At 44.9% G+C, this 19,861-nt stretch overlaps 1 protein-coding gene and 1 non-coding gene across 5 annotated transcripts in view; both read left to right on the forward strand.

Annotated features, from left to right (window-relative positions):
* The window catches only part of TRMT9B (tRNA methyltransferase 9B (putative)), a 47,144-nt gene that overhangs the window by 14,620 nt on the left and 12,663 nt on the right, over positions 1-19,861 (forward strand). For 2 of the 4 annotated variants that reach the window (XM_058669858.1, XM_058669857.1), the window contains one exon: positions 10,493-10,687. The exons of 1 other annotated variant lie outside the window; for it this stretch is intronic. In XM_058669858.1, coding sequence (XP_058525841.1) covers positions 10,640-10,687 — 48 coding nt within the window. In that variant the 5' untranslated portion in view covers positions 10,493-10,639. Of the gene's footprint in view, positions 1-10,492; positions 10,688-12,356; positions 12,497-19,861 lie in introns of those variants that run through there. One more of the 4 variants, XM_058669859.1, reaches the window with a different exon arrangement.
* Positions 14,133-14,294, forward strand: LOC118760077 (U1 spliceosomal RNA). The gene has a single exon (XR_004996567.2). It is a non-coding gene; the product is annotated as a U1 spliceosomal RNA (small nuclear RNA).

A 19,861-nucleotide genomic window follows, 5' to 3' on the forward strand; every position in this document is an offset into this window, starting at 1 on the left:
TGATTTTAAGCAAAGTGCAACAAATCACAAAGTAGAGGAGCCAATGGAGACAGATACACAACATGAACTTCAATGAATGGCACAGAAAGTGCTGTCTACTATTAGGCTGACATAGGCTGGTGAGTCCATGTTGCTGCTTTTGTGTTTATTTATATAAACAACACACACACACAGGAGACCCTCTCAGTCTTCCCCACTGAGGCTGAGCTTTGCTCCCCTTTGAGCCTTTCCTGGTAATAGATCCAAGTGTACTTGGGTTTCTTCCAGGTATATGCAAATTATATTTTACTTCTGTGAACAAACTTCAGGGGAAAAGATAGGAAAATCTGCTGTCAACTTTTGTAGACATCTGCTGTGATTAAACATACCAGCATGTTCTTTCACTGCCTTTAAACTTTAGGTTCTGAGGTCCATTGCTTCATGCACACTTGTATTTCTTGTGTTCTCTCCCTTTGTTTCTAGGCTGTTAGGCCACCTGACAGCCTAACAATGAAGAGGAAGTGTGGGTGGCACTTGAAGTCCACTTTCCGTTGCACCAAGATCCCAGTTCACAGACTGGCCCAGTGATGGGAGCCAGGTTTCCTCTGCTCCATCTTCAGATCTCAAACAGGTGTTTTCTGGGCTGTCTTGCACCTGTACATGTTAGTGAAAGAAAGGAGCTGACTTCCTTGAACTTCAGATGTACAAAATATTACAATGGTTAGATGGTTAATGCCGGTATCAATGTTAATGTTATTTCACAGAGTAGAGTTTTAAAGACATCCAACCAAGTTTAACAAGTATTACCATAGAAATGTATGACTTCATTTGGAAAGGCAAGTTGGACTTGGCACAAAAGGCTGCTGTTAGGCTGCTCACAAACTGTCGGTCGCCTCACACCTTGCCTCAGTTTCCAAAGGGTAAAGTGTTTGGGAACTGAGATTAGAAGGAATTTAAGTCCACATATTGGCTGTCAATGCTTGAAAGTTCTGTTGTGGTTTGGTGATGTTGAAGCACATATTTATATTAGGAATATGGGTCTTGAAAGAGGAACTAGGGAGCCAGGGTTGTGGTATAACAGATAGAGCTTTCCCCTGTGATGCCAGCATCCCATATGGGTACTGGGTCAAGTCCCGGTTGCTCCACTTCTGATGCAGCTGTCTGCTTAGGCACCTGGGAAATTAATGAAAGGTGGCCCAAGTCTTTTGGTCCCTTCCATCTATACAGGAGATCTGGATGAAGCTTCTGGCCCCTAGCTGTTGTGGCTATTTGGGGAATGAACCAGAACATAGATCTCTTTCTCTCCTTTCCTCTCCCTCTGTGTGTAATTCTTTCAAATAGGTTTTTTTAAAAAAACTTTAATTTAAAAACAAAAACAACAAAAGAGGAACATGGGTTAGTGTTGGCCAAATGGTTAAACTATCGGTTTTGACAACTGTGTCCCATATCTATGTGCCTCAGTTGAAGTCCTCATTCAGGCTCCTGCTCCTGATTCCTGCTTCCTACTAGTGCAGTCCCTGGAGGACAGCAGAAGGTGAACCAAGTAGTTAGGTCCCTGCCATACGTGTGGATGTAGATGTAGAACACACAGATGAAGTTCTGGGCTCTTGGCTTTAACCTGGCCTGGTTGTAGCTATTGGGGAAGAGAACTAGCAGATGGACAATCTCTCTGTGTCTCTCAAATACATAAAAAGAAGAAGTGTTCTCTAGAAATTTCCTTTATTTGTCTTAGAAATAGAGAAATATAGGAACCTGGAGAAACTCACTGTCTCATCCAAGGTCATGTTGCCAGAAAAAGCAGACCTTGTCATGCAATGTAGGTCCTCTTTTCCCAGTATTTTCTCATCAGAGCCTAATGTTGTGAGCCCTAATGTTGAAGAGTTATGAGGTGTGAAGTTTTGTATTATATTGCCGTTTCAATGCTTTGAACTTTTATGAGTTGCATTTAAAACAGACTTATCAAAATGGAGAAAAAAATAAAATGGACTTGTCAAAATGAAGAAAAATCCTAAAAAGAACTTGTCGTTATAGCATCTTAGTATAACATCCAGGGTATACTTGATATTATAAAGTGTTTTATTGACTTAACGATTACCTTATGGATAACAGGTTCTAGTGTTCAGGAAAAATATGGAGAAATTCCACCAACCAAAAAAATGAGTAAAGAGGTGGGTGGAGAAAATGAACACTGCTAAAAAATTTGGTACAAAGAGAATTTTGTGAATTTCAACTACTTATCTTCCTATCTGCATGTGATTATAACTTTTATATGTTTTAAGCATATTTTATAAACAAAATTATTGTGTATTTTAGGCTTAAGTGAAATATTTCTTCTATCTTTATCCAATGAATAGGATTAGATAACTGTTGTGAGCCAGGTTGTGTTCCAAATTATGGCTATCTATCAGTGAGCCAAAAAAAAAAAGTATATCAATTTCATGATGCTTGCAAACTATTGGGGCAGGATAGACAATAAGTAACTGGAACAGGATTCTGAAATGGAAACCTTTTTTTGTTTTCATTTGTTCCATGGTGGTGCAAAAATACAGTTGCATTAGTCAGGGTCCTGAATGTAGAAGTACAGAATGCACACTAGCTTGATCAACAGAGAATTTAGTGTAAGGTGTTGGTCTCACACACGTGAGAGGACTGACATTGCAGAAAGAGGCAAATGAGGCAATGCACACAGCAAAAGCCACTGCAGGAAGCAGTTGCCCTGCTATGGTTGAGGAACACAGGGGCCTATGGGAACCCAGAAACTTGGAGGAGGCACCTTAGAGATGAACTTAGACCTCCAGAATTGGAGGTGGGAAAAACCTGGAAAATGGCGGGGTCCTGAGAACTTAAGACACAGGTGTCTTAGAAAAAGCTTTGCTTGGCTGACACGGTGTCTCTTGGGGGTGTGCAGAAAGTATGGTTCAGGGAGAGCGAAAAAGCTGGACTAGAACCTTCTGCTACTGGAAAGGAAGGCTGCTGCCAGGGAAGGGCTGTTGTTGGGCAACTGGCAGGAACAGGAAGTAAACAGAGAGGAGCAGTCCCCTTCCCCCCTCCTCTGGCCTGCCGGGTTCCCTGTGGTCTCCCCTGAGAGCAGAGCCACTGGGCAAAGCAGCAGTGTTGTTTGTAGAGCCCTGCCCCCTAACACAAAGCAGAAGGGAGAGTTGGGAGAGGGGAGCCAGGGACCTGCTCACAGGCACAGTCTCCTGTGCATGATGTGCTGGTTGCTCTCATGGTCTGTCCTGAGCCAAACTTGGAGAAGCATCTAAAAATATTTCTTTTAAATTGAGATAAAACGTGTACACCATAGAACTGACCATTTTGACCCTTAAATGTACACTGGATGGCATTAGGCATGTTCATGGTGTTGTGTAGCCAGTAACACATCGGTCATCAGAACTTTTCAAGATGAAACACTGGCCCAGCAAACTCAAGTTCATTGCTCTGCCATAGCATATGATTCTTCCTGAACACAGGGTTTTGAGCCCCATCATCTGGAGTTGATGGTTCTCAGAGGGGGATGGATGGTACTTAGAGGTCAGGAGACTGAGAGGGGACTGAGACAGATTGGATCATTTGATACAGTTCCAATGAATGAATCCCAGTGGCTTTGGAAGAGAACACTTTGACATGAACAGGCACACACTCCATCTCCTGCCACATGATGCCCTGGCCTCTTCACAGGCCAGACCAATAAACCTATTAGCCTTCCTCGGGTATTTCATTATAAAAACTAAGCAGCACATTCCCCACCACCCACTCCCGCTCCCAGCAACCTTCCTTCCAATCCCTGCCTATGAGTTTGACTTGCTATGGGAACCTCACATAAGATGACTCACGTGTTTGTCCCTTTGTGCCTGGCTTATTTCACCTCACATAGCATCTTTCAGATTTATCCACGTTTGTAGCTTGTGTCAGAATTTCATTCCCTTTCACAGCTGAATACTTAGATGTCTGACTTCATGACTCTTACCCCAACACTCCTGATGAAAGACTTTGACCCTGGAAAGTGGATTTATTTGGGGGAGGCTTGAAGGACATGCCATGGATGCCCCATTCCTTTGCCACGACACACGTGACATCGTGGGAAAAGGGAGGGAGGTGTTATCCCCCATCCTTTTGGCAAATAGCAAGACCTTGAAGAAGACCACACAGAAAGCTGGGAATGTGCCTTCTGTGATTGAGAGGATATAGTGTTCCACGGTCAAGGGTACACCTGAAAAATCTAAAAGCTCATAGAAGCAACCCATGGTTGCAGACAGTTACTGCTTGGTAAATATTGGAACTTTCATCGAAGATGGAGCCCAGTGCAAGTTTCCTTGGATGAGATGCAGGCCACACAGGACAGGTGATACTGGCTCAGGTATGCTTCATGCAGTCTGCAGGTGAAAAACATTGGAGGTGTATGGCTGAATCAGCAGCTGCCGAGGGAACTGTCTCTGCTGGCATAAACAGTCAGTACAGCTGTCTGTCATCCTAGCAAGAAACAGTCCAGGAGAAGTCTTCAGCCATGAGGGTCTGCAGAGAAGCAATGGAACATCCCAGAAGAACCATTAAAAGTATTTCCTGCCCAGAAAGCAATGCTGTCAGCTCTTTCTGGTCCCTCCTTGCCAGCCTCCATCACATTAGACCTGAAAAGGGCTATGTAAGAACAAACTGGAGTTGAGGTGCAAGGAACGCCCAGAGAAGAGACCTCCTGGCTCCAACGACCCCACTGCAAGTTTGCTGATGGCAGCTAGGCCCAAACTGGGGGTAAACTTTCAATGAGAATGAAATTTGGAACCTTAATTTGATGATGGGAAATTTTCAAAAATGAGAGTGTTTATGAATGAAGGATCTCAGGCTCACTTTCATTAGCTGCAGCAAAGGTCATGTGGCGAGGGTGTACGCACTGTTAAACACCACACATCTGCAGATGGTTGTGCATAGAATGGCCAGAGATAGGGCCTTCTTGCAACTTCACTTTTTTTCACCAAGAAGTGAATTTCTCAGGCAGAAGCAATGTTGTGTAAGATGCTATCTATTAGTTTATTGAGAGCAGGTTCCTGCAGGAAGTGGTGCACTCTGAAGGTGTTACTGCGGAGTCTTGTGAAAGGCCTGCTTACTGAGTGTTGGCAAGGTTAAGAGAAAGTCACAAGGGAAGGTGAAGCATCCTGGTTGGATGATGACAGGAAGCCATGTCCCTAGCTAAACCTGAAGGGGAAAGGAGGAAGGCTGTTAGGGAGGGCTGCCCAACAGGAGCTGTAATCTGCAAGTGCTGAGCAAAGCCATTGTTTAGCTAGGGCCCCTAGGGAAAGCTGAAGAGGTAAGTAACTTGACCTCCTTTTCCTGCTTATCCCTCTCATTGGCCACACCTTGAGGGAAGCTGCAAGGCTGGGCAGATTCCTTACAGAGCCTCCTGGCAGTGTTGCTAGCAGATGGTGTTACTATTAGAAAAATGATAGGCCAATAAAGAAAATGGAAATTCAGAGGAGCATCTACTCCATTGCCTTACCTTCTAGCGGTCGCTTCCCCAGATCATCAACCTGCTCTCAGACAAGTAGCAGTGCTCTTGGTGCACTGTGTACGGTCCCGGGGTTTGTTACTGCTGCTGGTCGACTGAGCCCTGAGCCGCAGAGAGAATAAGACCACCCTGGACGGGAGAGAACTGGGTTACTGACACATGGGCAGCCTTCATCCTTGCCAACATAGTCGCTGTGTTCCTGCTCCCAAAGGGACAAGCCCTGGAGAGTTGAGGAAGAAAGTCAGCTTAGCCATTGTGAGCAATTCTGAGAGCTCTATCAATAGGACACTTCCCCAGATTATTTCTGTTCCATAACCACCCCCTCTGGTACCCAATACATGGCACAAAACAGGCCATCCTGCCATACCTTAGCTGGTCCTTGACCAAGAATTTTGTGACAGCTTGCCCCAGCTCAGACAGCCGCGGAGTCCAGGTTTGCATATGCCAGATAAGCAAGCTTCTAAAACTGTCTTCATTTACCTAGGTTGCCACTGTGAATCCGGTATCTTGGTAAGTGCACCCATATTGATCAACTCCATGCAATCTAAAATTACATTTCTCTGTGAGTCACCATAAGCATCCGTATGTGTGGATGCTTAGCCCAGATCATTGCTTTCTAAATTCAACAACTATAATTATAATTTGGGTGTCTAAGCCTTTTGGGTTTGCTTCCTAATTGTCTTTCTGGAGCATGCAGAAAAATGACTTACTATAAATTTGGGGACAGTAGGAGGCAGAGCGGATGTCATGGTGTGTGTGCTCTAGGAGCGTCTTTACAGCTGCTTTAAGAGATAAGAGATTCAAGTTTGTGAGTTGGGAATGAAATGCTTTGGGACTGATCACAATAGCCTAGTGGCTGAATCTTTCCCTTGTATCTGCTGGGATCCAATATGGGTGCAGGTTTGTGTTCTGGTGGCCCTGTTTCCCTTCCAGCTCCCTGCTTGTGGCCTGGGAAAGCAGTCAAGGATGGCCCAAAGCTTTGAGACCCTGCACCCATATGAAAGACGCGTAAAAAGCTCTTGGATCCTGGCTTCGGATCGGCTCAGCTCCGGCCGTTGTGGCCGCTTGGGGAGTGAATCAATAGACAAATCTCCCTCTCTGCCTCTCCTCCTCTCTGTATATCTTACTTTCCAATAAAAATAAAATAAGTCTTTAAAAAATAGAATGAAATGTGTTGAGTGTATTTTTCTCTTTCTTGCACTATTCAAGTGCCTTATCACCTTCTTGAATTCCTCATGCCCTTCATACTTTGAAGCACAGTGACCCAAACCCTTGCCCTGAGTGGATATCTAATTCCTGCAACCACTGGTCATTCATTACATTAGCTTTTTACCACTGCATGCCACTGACTGCCAGATTCCCTTTCTGGAATATTAATGATGCTTTCCAGAATCGTCATATTTCTCTGATCACATTAGACTGCAACGGCTGCCAGTATTTTTAATTTAATCAAATTTTGAATTGTAATGGACAGAAGCTAACTCTGGATGTCATAAGCAGAAAGGCATTTTTCTGGACTCTACTGGGGTGGGGGAACTGTGTGGCATCAAGTGAGGCTGCCAGATAGGTAGGAGCCAAGATCATCTAAGAAGGAGGACCCTGAGTTTGCAGAGTCATCTTTGTTCCTGCACACCCTCATAGTTTGCCTTTGAAATGACTTACTTTGGGTTCAGAGGTCAGGATGCATATTCCTGACTGGCTGCATCCAGGTCATATGGCCAAACCATCTCTGTTTCTTTCCTAGGGTTACTGTAATAATGTTCACAAACCAGGTGGTCTCCAACAATTGAAATTTACTTCTAGCTGCTTAGGTTGTTAGCAGGGTTGTGCTCCCTCCACAGGCCCTGAAGGAAAATCCATCCTTGTCCCTTTCAGTTTTGGTAACTCCAGCCTCTTTGTCTCCCTGTACATTTCCTGGATGGGAAGCAGGACTGCCAGGATTAGAACCGGCGACCATATGGGATCCTGGCACATGCAAGGCGAGTACCTTAACCACTATGCTATCGCGCCAGGCCCTGTATATCTGACTTTTCAATAAAAACAAATAAATCTTAAAAAAAAGAAGAAGAAAGAATGTGAATTCTGCGGGGCCAGAATCATGGAATAGTAGTTCTAAGCCTCCAGCTATGGCGCTGGCATCCCATATGGCCACCAGTTCAAGATCCAGCTGTCCACTTCTAATCCAAGGCTCTGCAAATGTACCTGGGAAGACAGCAGAACATGGCCTACATCCTTGGGACCCAGTATTCCCTCATGGGAGACCCAGAAAGAAGTTCCTGGATCCTGCTTTTGGCCTGGCACAGCTCTGGCCATCCTGGCCACTTGGGGAGTAAGCTGGCAGATAAAAGATATCTCTTCTTCTCTCTGTCAATTTTGCCTTTCCAATCAAAATAAATAAATCTTTCCAAAGAAAAGACTGAATTCTGGGGTCAAACATTCTGGGATCAAATCATGACTGCCACTTGCTAGCCATGTAACCTTGGGCTTGAATGCCTCTCAGGTACTCAGTACCTATAAGCAGGGAGAAGCTGTAGTCTTTACATCATACAGATTCAGTGAGTTAGTGTGCATTAAATGCTTGCAACAGGGCCTGGCCCATATTAGAGTGTGTGTGTGTGTGTGTGTGTGTGTGTGTGTGTGTGTGTTTGCCTGTCTGTCTGACCCAGACCTGGCTCCTACGGCCATTTGGTATGTGTCCCACCATAAAAGATTTCTCTCCCTTTCTCTCCTCTTCTTTCTGTTACATAAATATAATAAATCTTTGGGGAGAACAAAAAGAAGGAAAAAAGAAGGCATTCCTTTCAACACTGACTACTCATATAATAGAAGAACTCCTTAGCATTCATCTGTTGGTAGATAGATGCCTCCCTGTTTTATCTGCTCTCACCGATGTATGAGATTCAGATATTTTAGACAGAGGCAATTTAGGAAACCTAAGGGAGGATGCTCACATGTGTTGGTGTTTAAGAGCAGGATTTAAGCATGCAGAAAAGCCTGCCACCTCCACCCCAACAACCGTGTGACCCACACATGCTTTTTACACCGTCTGCCATTGCCTTCCTTAGCTGTTGTTACTGGGGTTTTGAAAACTTGGCCCCAGTAGCTGAGAGGGAAAATGCTTTAGGCACTCATGCCTGCAGGGAAGGTGTATAGACAGCCACTGGGCCAGGTAAAGACCTGGACGGTAAATCCAAGTGGAACACCTTTAGTGGCTGGCTTGGCACAAGGTTCAGTAAACAGAGACCATCTGTTTTGTAATTAAAGTGGACTCTAACTGCATGAGAAAAGATGAGCCACTCTGATGGTTCTTTCAGCATCTTTCTTTAATACACTTTGTGAAAAGTAGCCTCTGTGGGGTATACCTAAGAAGCCGTTGAACTTGACTGGACAATAAGATGCTGGACTCTATGTTTGGTATATGCTTGCAATGGGGGAATTTCAACTGAACTTGAACTGTGGTTATGCAACAAGGTGGAGGAATCCACCATGGTGAGACGGTTTGGGGAGGGGTGGGGAGAATCCAAGTACCTATGAAACTGTGTCACATAATACAATGTAATTAATGAATAAAAAATAAATTTAAAAATTATAAAAAAATAAAAAGAAAAAGAAAAGTAGCCTCTGTGGCTCCCACTAGCACAGATCCTATACCTCCTGGGATGAAGAGATGCCTTGGGGTCAAATGTGTGTGATGAGGGGCTAGCACAGTAGCTCAATAGGGCACTACATACGGGTACCTATATGAGCGCTGGTTCATATCCTATTTGCTCTATTTTTAATCCAGCTCCTTGTTTATGGCCTGGGAAAGCAAGATGCTCCAAGTCCTTGGGCCCCTGCACCAGAGAAGCTCCTGGATCTTGGCTTCAGATTTAGCTAAGTTCCAGCTGTTGCAGCCATTTGAGGAGTGAGTCAGTGGGTGAAAGATCTCTCTCTGTCTCTTCTTCTCTCTGCAAATGTACCTTTCAAAAAAAATTTGAAGTGTGTGTGTCAGTTTCTAAAGCCCAGAGAAATGCGTGACTCTTAAATAGTGCTCAATCCCAGGTGCAGGTGGAATGTTCCAGAGGTCACATGCATCCTTCCCTGCTATCCCCAGTGTCACTGCAGGTGCTGAGAGGCACATGATATACAGACACCAGGGAGGTAACTTTGAGTTATGGTCCCTGTTCAGTACCTTTTTTTCAGGCAAGCATATAAGGTCTGAGGCATTGAAGGATGGACTTTTTCCACCACGACCGATTTCTCTCACTCACATATGAATACCTCTCTATGACAGCTGCTTTTTCTTTAAGAGACTTTGTGCGAGTTATGACAAACTCTTCTATGAAGAAAAGAAACATGAGAAACTTGGGTAGCATAGCACATTAAGCTGTTACATGCAGTGCTGACATCCTCTTCGGACTCCGGTTCCAGTCCTGGTTGCTCCATGTCCGATCCAGCTCCCTGGGCCTGAGAAATCGATGCAAGATGGCACAAATTCTTGGTTCCCTGCATCCACAGGGGACACTTGAATGAAAGTCCTGACTCCTGGCTACGGCCTTGCCCAGTCTCAGCCATTGTACTCATTTTGTGGGTGAACCAGCAGGTGGAAGATCTCTATCTCTCTTTTTCTCTGTAATTATACCTTTTAAGTAAATCAAATCATTATCTTAAAAAGAAGAAAAATGTGAACAATAAAATATTGAGCATTCCAATCATGTGGGGATTATTTCATTCATTTGGAGAATATTGTCCAAAAGTGTCAGTACACCTTTGATTAAACCACTCAACTCAAAGTTGGCTTTCCATGTTTCTAATTTTCTCAGGAGTAATTTGAATTTATTCCATTTAATTTGGGAGAAAAGTACCATTATTTTAAAGGAAACTTACAATTGATTTATGAACTGCTCTTATAGTACTAGGCATATTCCATGTGTTCCTCTGTGGGGAATGTGTGCGTAGGTCCAGGGGACCACTTGGGCTGTGGCTGGCTGGTGATATGGATCATAGGCAATGACATGTTTGTTTCCTTCCTGACAGGGCCTGGATTCCCTTCAGAGACTCACACAGGGGTTGGTCGTGTGAGGGACATTGCTATTTGATGTCACTCCTACTGGTTTTCATTTCCATTACACGAGGAACATTGTCCCAAGGAACAGCTGTCACTCTCTGAGGGTGGCGACCCCCATGGTTCACAAAGCCCAGAAGCATCCCTGGAGTCTCCAGATGAGTCAGGTTGGTGGTTTTCTGCTGTTACTGTAAGGCGAAGAATATGAGGCATTTTGGCAAAGTGCACCTTAGTAAACCTAACTGATTCCTTTTAAATCTGTGATGATATAAAATGAGAGTTTCTTTTCGCACTCTGTGGGAAAGCAGTGCTTGAAAATAGTTGTACAGGATGAGTAAACACTGTATCAAAATGTTTTTACTGTTTTGCTGTGACTAAAATATGTACTTAAGTGATAGTTTGCAGGGTAACTTGTTCCTGAAAATCACATAGTGGTATTCATGAGAAGGTCTTAAAACGCTACGTATTCTATAATTAAGTAATTTTTATAAGCCTTTTAGCTGTCCTGTTTAACTTGTGCTTCCATTTAGAATTATAGTCTGAGGATGTCTTCAAAATTTCAGGCAGTTGTTTCTTTTTTTGTATACTGTTTCTTAGGTATAGGAAATAATGTGTAACATTTATAGTTTTTTCATTATAAACATGTGACCATTGAGTGTCCCGTTGGATGTATCGATAAACCAGGCTTCTCCTGGAGCAGGAATTCGTAAAACACAAAATGAGGCTGGGGGAGTCTCTGTTAGCTCTGCTCCCCTCCAAGTGCTTAAAAGCCCCTCCCCACCCCCAGTGAAGCACTGAGGATTTAAGCCCAGGGAGTAGAGGGCCAGCCTGTCTGGAACAGAGAATTAGCTTGCAGAGGGTGCTCATTGATTCATTTGTTCTATAATTAGTTACTGAAAGATGCTCCAGGCTCAACCCTACCCCAGCACTGGCACATATACAGATACTTCTTGACTCACAGTGCAATTGCATCCCCGTAAGATTATTGTAAATTGAAAACAGCATAAGCCAATCATGTGCTGAGTGCCTGGCCTTCTGCAAGTAAAGCCACTCCCTGCAACACTGGCATTCCATATGGGCACTAGTTTTTATCCCAGCTGCTCTACTTACAATGCAGCTCACTGCTGATGGCTTGAAAAAAAAATAAATAAATAGAAGAATATGATCCAGGTGTTTGAGTTCTGCTACCCACATGGGAGACCAGATGATGCTCTTGGCTGCTGCCTTTAGCCTCAGCTAGTGTTAGCCATTGTGACCATCTAGAAAGTGAATCAGCAGATGGCACATTCTCTCTCTCTCTCTCTCTCTCTCTCTCTCTCTCTCTCTGCTTCTTTCTTCCTCTCTGTGTAACTCTGATTTCCAAATAAGTAAATATATTCTTTAAAACATACGTTGAATTCACCTAACCTATCGAAGATCCCAGCTCAGCAATGGAGGATACTCTATAGGGTGACTGCTTTCCCTTGTGATCATGGGTCTGACCAGAAGTACATTCATTCACTGTCACATGCCCTGTGTCACAGGAGATGAGTGCACCATGTGGTGGTGGCCTGGGGAAAGATCAAAACTCCAAATACGGTTCCCACTGAAGGCAACTCACTTTGCACATCAAAAAGTTGAAAAATTGTAAGTCTTCCTCATTGAGGGACTATCTACATATAAAGAAAGATTGAATTTCAGCCATTACCTTCCGAGTATATAATCCAGTTGGGAATTTTCACACTTGCGAGTTCAAGATGGTAGCAGGACAAAGGCCCTATGTATGGTAGAGATCATAATATTTGAGGACTGCAGAGATACTGGGACAGATTTTTTTTTCTTTCTGTAGCTATCCAGGAAACTGCCATGGAGAGGGAAGCAGCTACATTAGACTTTGAACCTGGCCAAGAGTTTGGAAGGAAAAGGCGGTAGAACACTTCAATGACAGACATTAAAGACCTGAATAAGGAACTATACGCAAGACCCACGTGGAAAGAGTGAGTGTATTGTTTTAGGGGAAGCTGAGGATTGGAGTTGAGCTGTGGTGACCACTGCATGTAAGACGGGACTGCGTTATGGAGGGCTTCGGCGAGAGACCAAGAACTGCTAGCTTTTCTTGTGGAAGTCCCTGGAAGGATGTGGTTTTGTGGGGATTTTTGTTGTTGTTGTTGTTTATTTTTGCATTTATTTTTAATCATGGAGGGAATATCATCAAAGAGATATTAGAAGAAAGTTAATCCAGCATTGGAATTCTAATTTGCTGTTCTTTAGCTCCTAGGGGAAAAACAACTATAGCCCACCAGGCAGGAATGACACAAACGTCTTTTACTGCAGAGCCTGCTGTTGCCTCCAGAAGGGGACGCTGCTGGCTCACTGACTTGTGGCTGTGTTACAGGGAGTAGGATGTGGCGATGGGAACAAGGCAGGGGAGACTGAGTCCAGGGAGAAGTTGTGGTAATTGCTCACATACTAGACTGTGGCTTCATGAGCGTAAAGATGACTGCCCTATTACAGTTCTGATCTCGTGGGCTAGCCTGGGTTTTAGTGTGGTGTTGCCAGCCCAGCATAATTCCACAGCGGCTCCAGCAAGAGGTTCTGCAGTCCATGTGTGGTGAGCCCCCTTGGGACTTCTGGTGGCTCCAGTGCTTCCCTGAGGTGCACACTGAGGTCATGAAGAACCACGCGAGTCTGGAATAATCAAAGTCCTTTGGCAGCAGACAACAAAATTAGCTCTTCCTAAGACAGGAAAAAGGGATTGGTTGGCAGCATTGTGAGCAGTGGACAGAGTATAAACAACTGCTAAAACCAAACCCCAGTGGACATGGTTCTCCTAAGTGCCAGAGAACACTTTTCAAATGTCTGCTTCTGAGCCCAACTCTCTGGTGAAATTTTCAATTTCTCATGCCTTGATTTTTAACATATGTTTTACATACAAGTAGAGCTGTCTGAAATTTTCCTTTTAAATAATTTTCCATTGCCTAGTATATGACATTATGACATTCATATAATTCTAGACTTCTAGAGCAAGAGATTTTAACCTTCTTAACTTTATTATTTTGAATTTTAACTCCATTTGTTGTTCTAGCAGAAATTAGAACTTGTTGAAATCAACTGACTAAGGAATAGTAAATTATATGAACAATTGATTTTAGAATGCATACATACAGGTTTGAACTCTGATCAGAATAGATACAAAGTTAATAAACAAGGGCCAGCACTGTGGCATAGTGAATAAAGCTGCTGCCTATGGTGCCAGCATTCCATATGGGTGATAGTTCGAGTCCTAGCTGCTGCACCTCCTCAGCTCCCTGCTAATGTGCCTGGGAAAGCAGTGGAAAACAGCACAAGTCCTTGGGTCCCTGTACCATGTGGGAGACTCAGATGAAGTTCTTGGTCCCTGACTTCACACTGGACCAGCCCTGGTCATTACAGCCACTTAAGGAGTGAACCAACGGATGAAAAATATATTTTTCTCTCTCTCCTTCCCTCCCTCCCTCTCTTTCTCATTCTGTCTCTAACTCTGCCTCCCCCCCCACAAAGAATCTTTTTAAAATTAATAACCAACATAAAAGTATACATTTTATCTCTTTTCCCTTTCTCTTTATTCTTTATCTCTATTAAATCATTGCTCTTATACTTGCCTGGCAGGGAGATGCCATGATCACGCAGGTGGTTTTCCCAGGGCGAGGCTCATCCATTGCACTTGGGATGTGCTGACCCCTGCGATTTCCCCAAATGTGGGAAACTCGGCTGCATAATGTGTGGCAGTTGGGGACTGCGTTCGCGCTCCCCTGAATGAATGAATGAATGAATGAATGAATGAATAGTTGCTCTTAAGTCTTTGTCTTCTGCTCATTCCCCTTTGCTTGCTTCTTTTGCACAAATGTATAGGAAGTATGTGATAATCACTCAGTGTATATGTATTTACTTCTCCTTTGCTTATGTTTTCTCTTTTCTCATTCTTCACTCCTTTTTTGTCATTCTACCTTTTTCTGTAAAGATTTATTTTATTTTATTGGAAAGTCAGATATACAGAGGGGAGGAGCAAGAGGAAGATCCATTCATTGGTTCACTCCCCAAGAGACCGCAATGGCCAGAGCTGCACCACCGAAGCCAGGAGCCCGGAGACTCTTCCAGGTCTCCCACATGAGTGCAGGGTCCCACGGTTTTGGCCCATCCTCAACTGCTTTCCCAGACCACAAGCAGGGAGCTGGAAAGAAGGTGGGGCAGCCAGGATATGAACCACGTCCACATGGGGTCCCATCGGGTACAAGGCAAGAACCTTAGCCACTAGGCTGCTGCACTGGGTCCATGTCATTCTGTCTTAATTGATACATTTTTTAAGGGACCAACATTGGGAGCCAGCATGTTAGCGTTGTCGGCATCCCATGTAGGAGATCCAGTTCAAGTCCCGACTCCTGTGCTTCCAATCCAGCTCTCTCGTTGATGTGGGAAATCAGTGAAAGACACCCAAGGTAACTGGACCCCTGCCATCACTGTGGGAGACTTAGATGTTTAGTTCTCCTGGCTTTGGCTTGGCCCGTTAGGGAACGAACCAGTAAATGAAAGATTCTCTCTCTCACTCTCTCTCTCTCTCTGTTCCACTCTCTTTGTCACTCTGCCTCTCAAATAAGTAAGACATTTTAAAGGAACTTCAGTGGGACATAGTTTTCACCCCTGTGTCTTGTTTTCTGAGAACACTGTCTCTTATGTTAGAAATGTGTGTCTCCAGAGATTAACTGTCCAAGCATTAAGTGGTTGCCAGATGTTTACAACGATTGCAAAATTGTTCAGGATGAAGTACTTAATAGCTTAATAGTTTTTTTTTTTTTAAGATTGTATTATTATTGGAAAGCCGGATATACAGAGAGGAGGAGAGACAGAGAGGAAGATCCTCCATCCGATGTTTCACTCCCCAAGTGAGCCGCAACGGGCCGATGCGCGCCAATCCGATGCTGGGAACCAGGAACCTCTTCCGGGTCTCCCACGCGGGTGCAGTGTCCCAAAGCTTCGGGCTGTCCTCCACTGCCTTCCCAGGCTACAAGCAGGGAGCTGGATGGGAAGTGGAGCTGCTGGGATTAGAACCGGTGCCCATATGGGATCCCGGGGCGTTCAAGGCGAGGACTCTAGCCGCTAGGCCACGCCGCCGGGCCCAATAGCTTAATAGTTTGCAGAACATGAAGTATTTCAAGTCCCACAGAGTTTATACGTTAGGACCGCATAGATTGAAGAAGAGCTCAGATCAATGTTGCTATTTGGCTCACAGTATTGTTTAACAGAGTAGTTGTTGAGACTGGCAGTTAAGCCCGTGTGTCCCACGCCTCAATGCGGGGGCTCAGTTCCTGGCTGCAGCTTTCTCCTGAAGGGACCCTGGAAGGCAGCAGCAATGACTCAAGTCACTGAGTTGCTGCTACCCACGGGGAGACCTGGATTGTGTTCCCGGTGGCCAGCTGTGACCTGGCCCAATCCTATCCACTTCAGGCATTTGGGGGATTCACCAATAGATGGTTCTCTCTCTCTCTCTCTCTTTCTCTCCTCACCTAAATAGACAAATAAATAAACACATTTAAAACTGTAATTTTATAAAAGTATACCCAGTTTTCTCTCAATTTTTATATCAGCAAAAAGAAAAATCATAATATTTAGCTAGGAAAAAAGGTAGGAGACACTTGCATAGTAACAAGTTGTTTGTTGATCAGCTAAGAGGAAGGAGGGTTTTTCCTTTCCGGTTATCCACAAACCCAATATTTTTGTGCTGCACTGAGCCGTGTATCCTGTCTCTGGGGGATGCCTAGACACCCTGCTGCCTCTGTACACGAGTGCTCGGGGTGGCAGGCTGACGCTTCCATGCCAAGGGCTGCTTCCCTGCAGAGACGAGGAAAAGGGACTCAGCAGGCTGCACACTGGCTCACAACACCCTCCGATCGTGTTTAATGACCAATAAGTTGCATCGCTTTGTCTTCAAATCCAGAACAGGAAAAACAAACATTTGTGATGATGTCTGGGATGTCTGTTCATAAGAATTCCCGGTGTTTTCCTAATTCTGTCCTCTTTTCTGTCCTTTGAGAAATGAAGGCCAGAAATAAAAGGAAACAGAGACCCAAGCACTGAGGGTAAGCAGTATTTTGGAATTAGAGAGGACTCTTGGGGTGGGAAAGTCAGAAACCCAGCAAGCTCAGAGTTAGGGGAAGTTACCAAGCCTGAGTTGAGAAGGAAATTGGGTGTTGTGTCCACAGGACAGCAGGAACCAAAACCTCATTGCCTGGACCAGAACCCCATAGTGCCATGAATCTTTCCCCTGTTGATCTCAGAGTGATGAGAGAGAGAGAGAGAATATGGAGAGAGGACAGAGGACTGAGAGGGAAGGAAGGAGGAAGAGAGGAGAGATCTTCCATCTGCTGGTTTTCTTTCCAAATGTCCACAGCAAATGAGATTGGACCTGGGCAAAGTCAGAAGCCAAGAACTTCTTCTGGGTCTCGCAGGTGGATGGCAGGGGCCCCAACACTTGAGCTGTTCTTTACTGTTTCCCGGATGCGTTAGCAGAGGGCTGCACTGAGAAGCTAGTAGGTGGGAATTGAACCAGCACCCCGAGATGAGATCTAGGCATCCTGTGAACTGTGCCACAATGACTGCTACCACTTCCTCCCTTCTATCCACAGATAGCCCTTTTCCATGTGGTAGACACAATGGCAAGCGACAGCCTGACCAGTGAGGCCAGGCAGAGCCCCTTCTTGCTTAGCTTAGCACTGAATTGTCTCAGGACAACTGTGGGCTCCTGTCCCATCCCCTGCATATCACTGAGTCTGTCCAGGGTCACTGTCCATGGGATACCACGCCCAGCCATGCCTGGGTTACATGTCCTTCCTAGAAATTATCAGAAGGGGGATGATCAGATCAACTTGGTTGGGAAGCGACAACCATAGTTATTACCATATACCTGGAGTTACCGGAGTTACCTGGGCTTAGAGGGGTCTTTTAGAGCTGTAAACCGGATCAGGTGGCCCTTGAATGTGCACACACGCAAACATACAACCTTAAACCACTTCTTGTTGCACCTGAAATCTGAAAGTAGTTCCTTTGATTTTCAGCACGTAACTTTCTAAGCCTTCCTTCTGCTTTTTCGGATTACTTCTCCTAACTCACTAATAAGATATTGCTACTAGGCATGTCAGTCATCAGGCATGTTACAGCCTCAGGGCATGTGTATATATTCCCTCTTCCTTCTCATCTTCGCGTGCCTGGCTTTTGGTCTTTCTTTGACCTCTGTGTCTCTCTCATGCATACCAGGTCTCTTGTTTTGGCCATGTTTTGTTCCCGTTTCTGCCTGTGTGTATCAGCCTTTGTCCTAGACTGTCTAAGGATGCTTTTATCACAAAGGCCTTGAAAGATGGAGAAAGTAGAGATCCCCCAGAGGGGGATAATACGTTTGCTCTCTCCAGCACAGCCATGTGGCAGTATGGCTGAGAATACCTTTATTTTTATTATGATTATTATTATTTATTGCAAAGTCAGATATACAGAGAGGAGGAGAGACAGAGAGGAAGAACTTACATCTGTTGATTCACTCCCCAAGCCACCACAATGGCTGGAGCTGAACCAATCTGAAGCCAGGAGCCCAGAGCCTCTTCCAGGTCTCCCAAGCAGTTGCAGGGTCCCAAGGCTTTGGGCCATTCTTGACTGCTTTCCCAGGCCACAAGTGGGGAGCTGGAAGGGAAACGAGGCTGTCAGGATTAGAACCCGGGTCCATGTGGGTTCCCGGCGCATGCAAGGTGAGGACCTTAACCGCTAGGATACCGCACTGGGCCCCAAGAGCACTTTTGCAGGATTGTATGTGCCCTGCATTTAAGATTTCTCTGGTGTGATGCAAACCCACACTTTGCAGGTTCTCCATCCACCTGGGCCTCCTCTATGTCATCTCTGCGACACTTGGGGCCAATGGGACCAACATTTGGCTGCTAGTGCTGCCTGCTGTGCTGTAATAGAATTCCTTGCCCCTGACTTGAGAGTCTCAGACAGCATGGAACTGTGGCAGCTTGCAAGCAGGATAAAAACCTCAGGCCTTTGGTGGTCCCTAGCAGAGGTATACAGTTCATCCTTTTCAGGTGCACAGTTGGTTGACTTTTGATGAAGGGCCCTAGCAGTCCTGTGAAAACCTGCACCACCTTCAAGACCTAGAATATTGCATCACCCTAGAAGGCTCCCCTGTGCCCTGCTGCAGTCAGTTCACTCCATAGCCTCCAGCCCTGCAAGCGCTCAGCAGAACTGAGTTCATCAAGTCCTTCCTGAATTTACTCAGATAATCAGAAGAAAATCTTTCAGAAAATTATTCAGGGGCACAAACGGAAAAGAACTTGAACTAGAGTGAGCAGATGTTGGCAATAGCAGTGAGAGAATAGAACTGAGCCCCAAATGAGACTTTTTGGAGTCTAAATGGGAAGGATTTGCAGACGACATGCTGTGACCCAGGGGACGGGGTGTCGACATGCACACCAGGGTGGCAGAATTGGAAGGGCACGGGAGAGGCAGCCTCGTGATTCCACATCCAGGGGTCTCTCCTGTGTCTCCCCCAGAGTTGTCATCATTCGCTCTTTCTCTACTCGGTTTTGTTTCTGTGTTTGTCATCATGTTTATGATTGCTTTGGATTGTTGGCATTCAGTAGCTTTTTGTTTCAAAATTACATTGGAAACTTTGCAGAGTGCTTGCACAATGGGGAGAAGTTAAGATATGACAACATGATATGGCAGCATCCTTGAGTGCTAGTCATGTAAAATAATCATTTCAAAATGTTGTTTGGTTAGAAATCAGTTTGCCTGTCACATATGGTGGTAAAAAGCAGAAATGAGTTCAAGTAAAGAATGTTTAAGGATTCAAGTCACAAGGCTCATGCTGTGTCCTTTTGAGATCTGAAACACACTCGAGCATCCTGCACGTTTTGAGAAACTCACAGAGAAGTGTCCCTATTGGATTTTTCTACTTTCTCAAACTTACTGGGAAGAATTATCTTGTCATGTTTTAAACGCCTCTTATTTTCCCAGGGAATAATGTTCTAAAATGGTAACTTGCTAATTTCCCATTCAACAAAATCCCCCACAACAGGAAAACATCCCTTCTTAACCCGCCTCATTCCTGTCATTGTCATGAAGCTTGTTATCTGAGAAGTATGTTTTATGTAGTCTGAATTCTAATGTGACCTGTGAGACTTAACCATATGAGGCTGGGTGTATTGTAACTGGAAAGAAAGGAAGAAGCCTCAGTGTTGCTCATCGTAGCCAGTGCCAGACACCCCGCCTGAGGGCCAGAAGCTCCCAGCCAGAGTCCCTGGGAACCGCTGACGTCCTGGGAATTGGAGCGGAGGGACCTG

Source organism: Ochotona princeps, chromosome 11 (assembly GCF_030435755.1).
Source record: "Ochotona princeps isolate mOchPri1 chromosome 11, mOchPri1.hap1, whole genome shotgun sequence".
NCBI classification, from domain to species: domain Eukaryota; kingdom Metazoa; phylum Chordata; class Mammalia; order Lagomorpha; family Ochotonidae; genus Ochotona; species Ochotona princeps.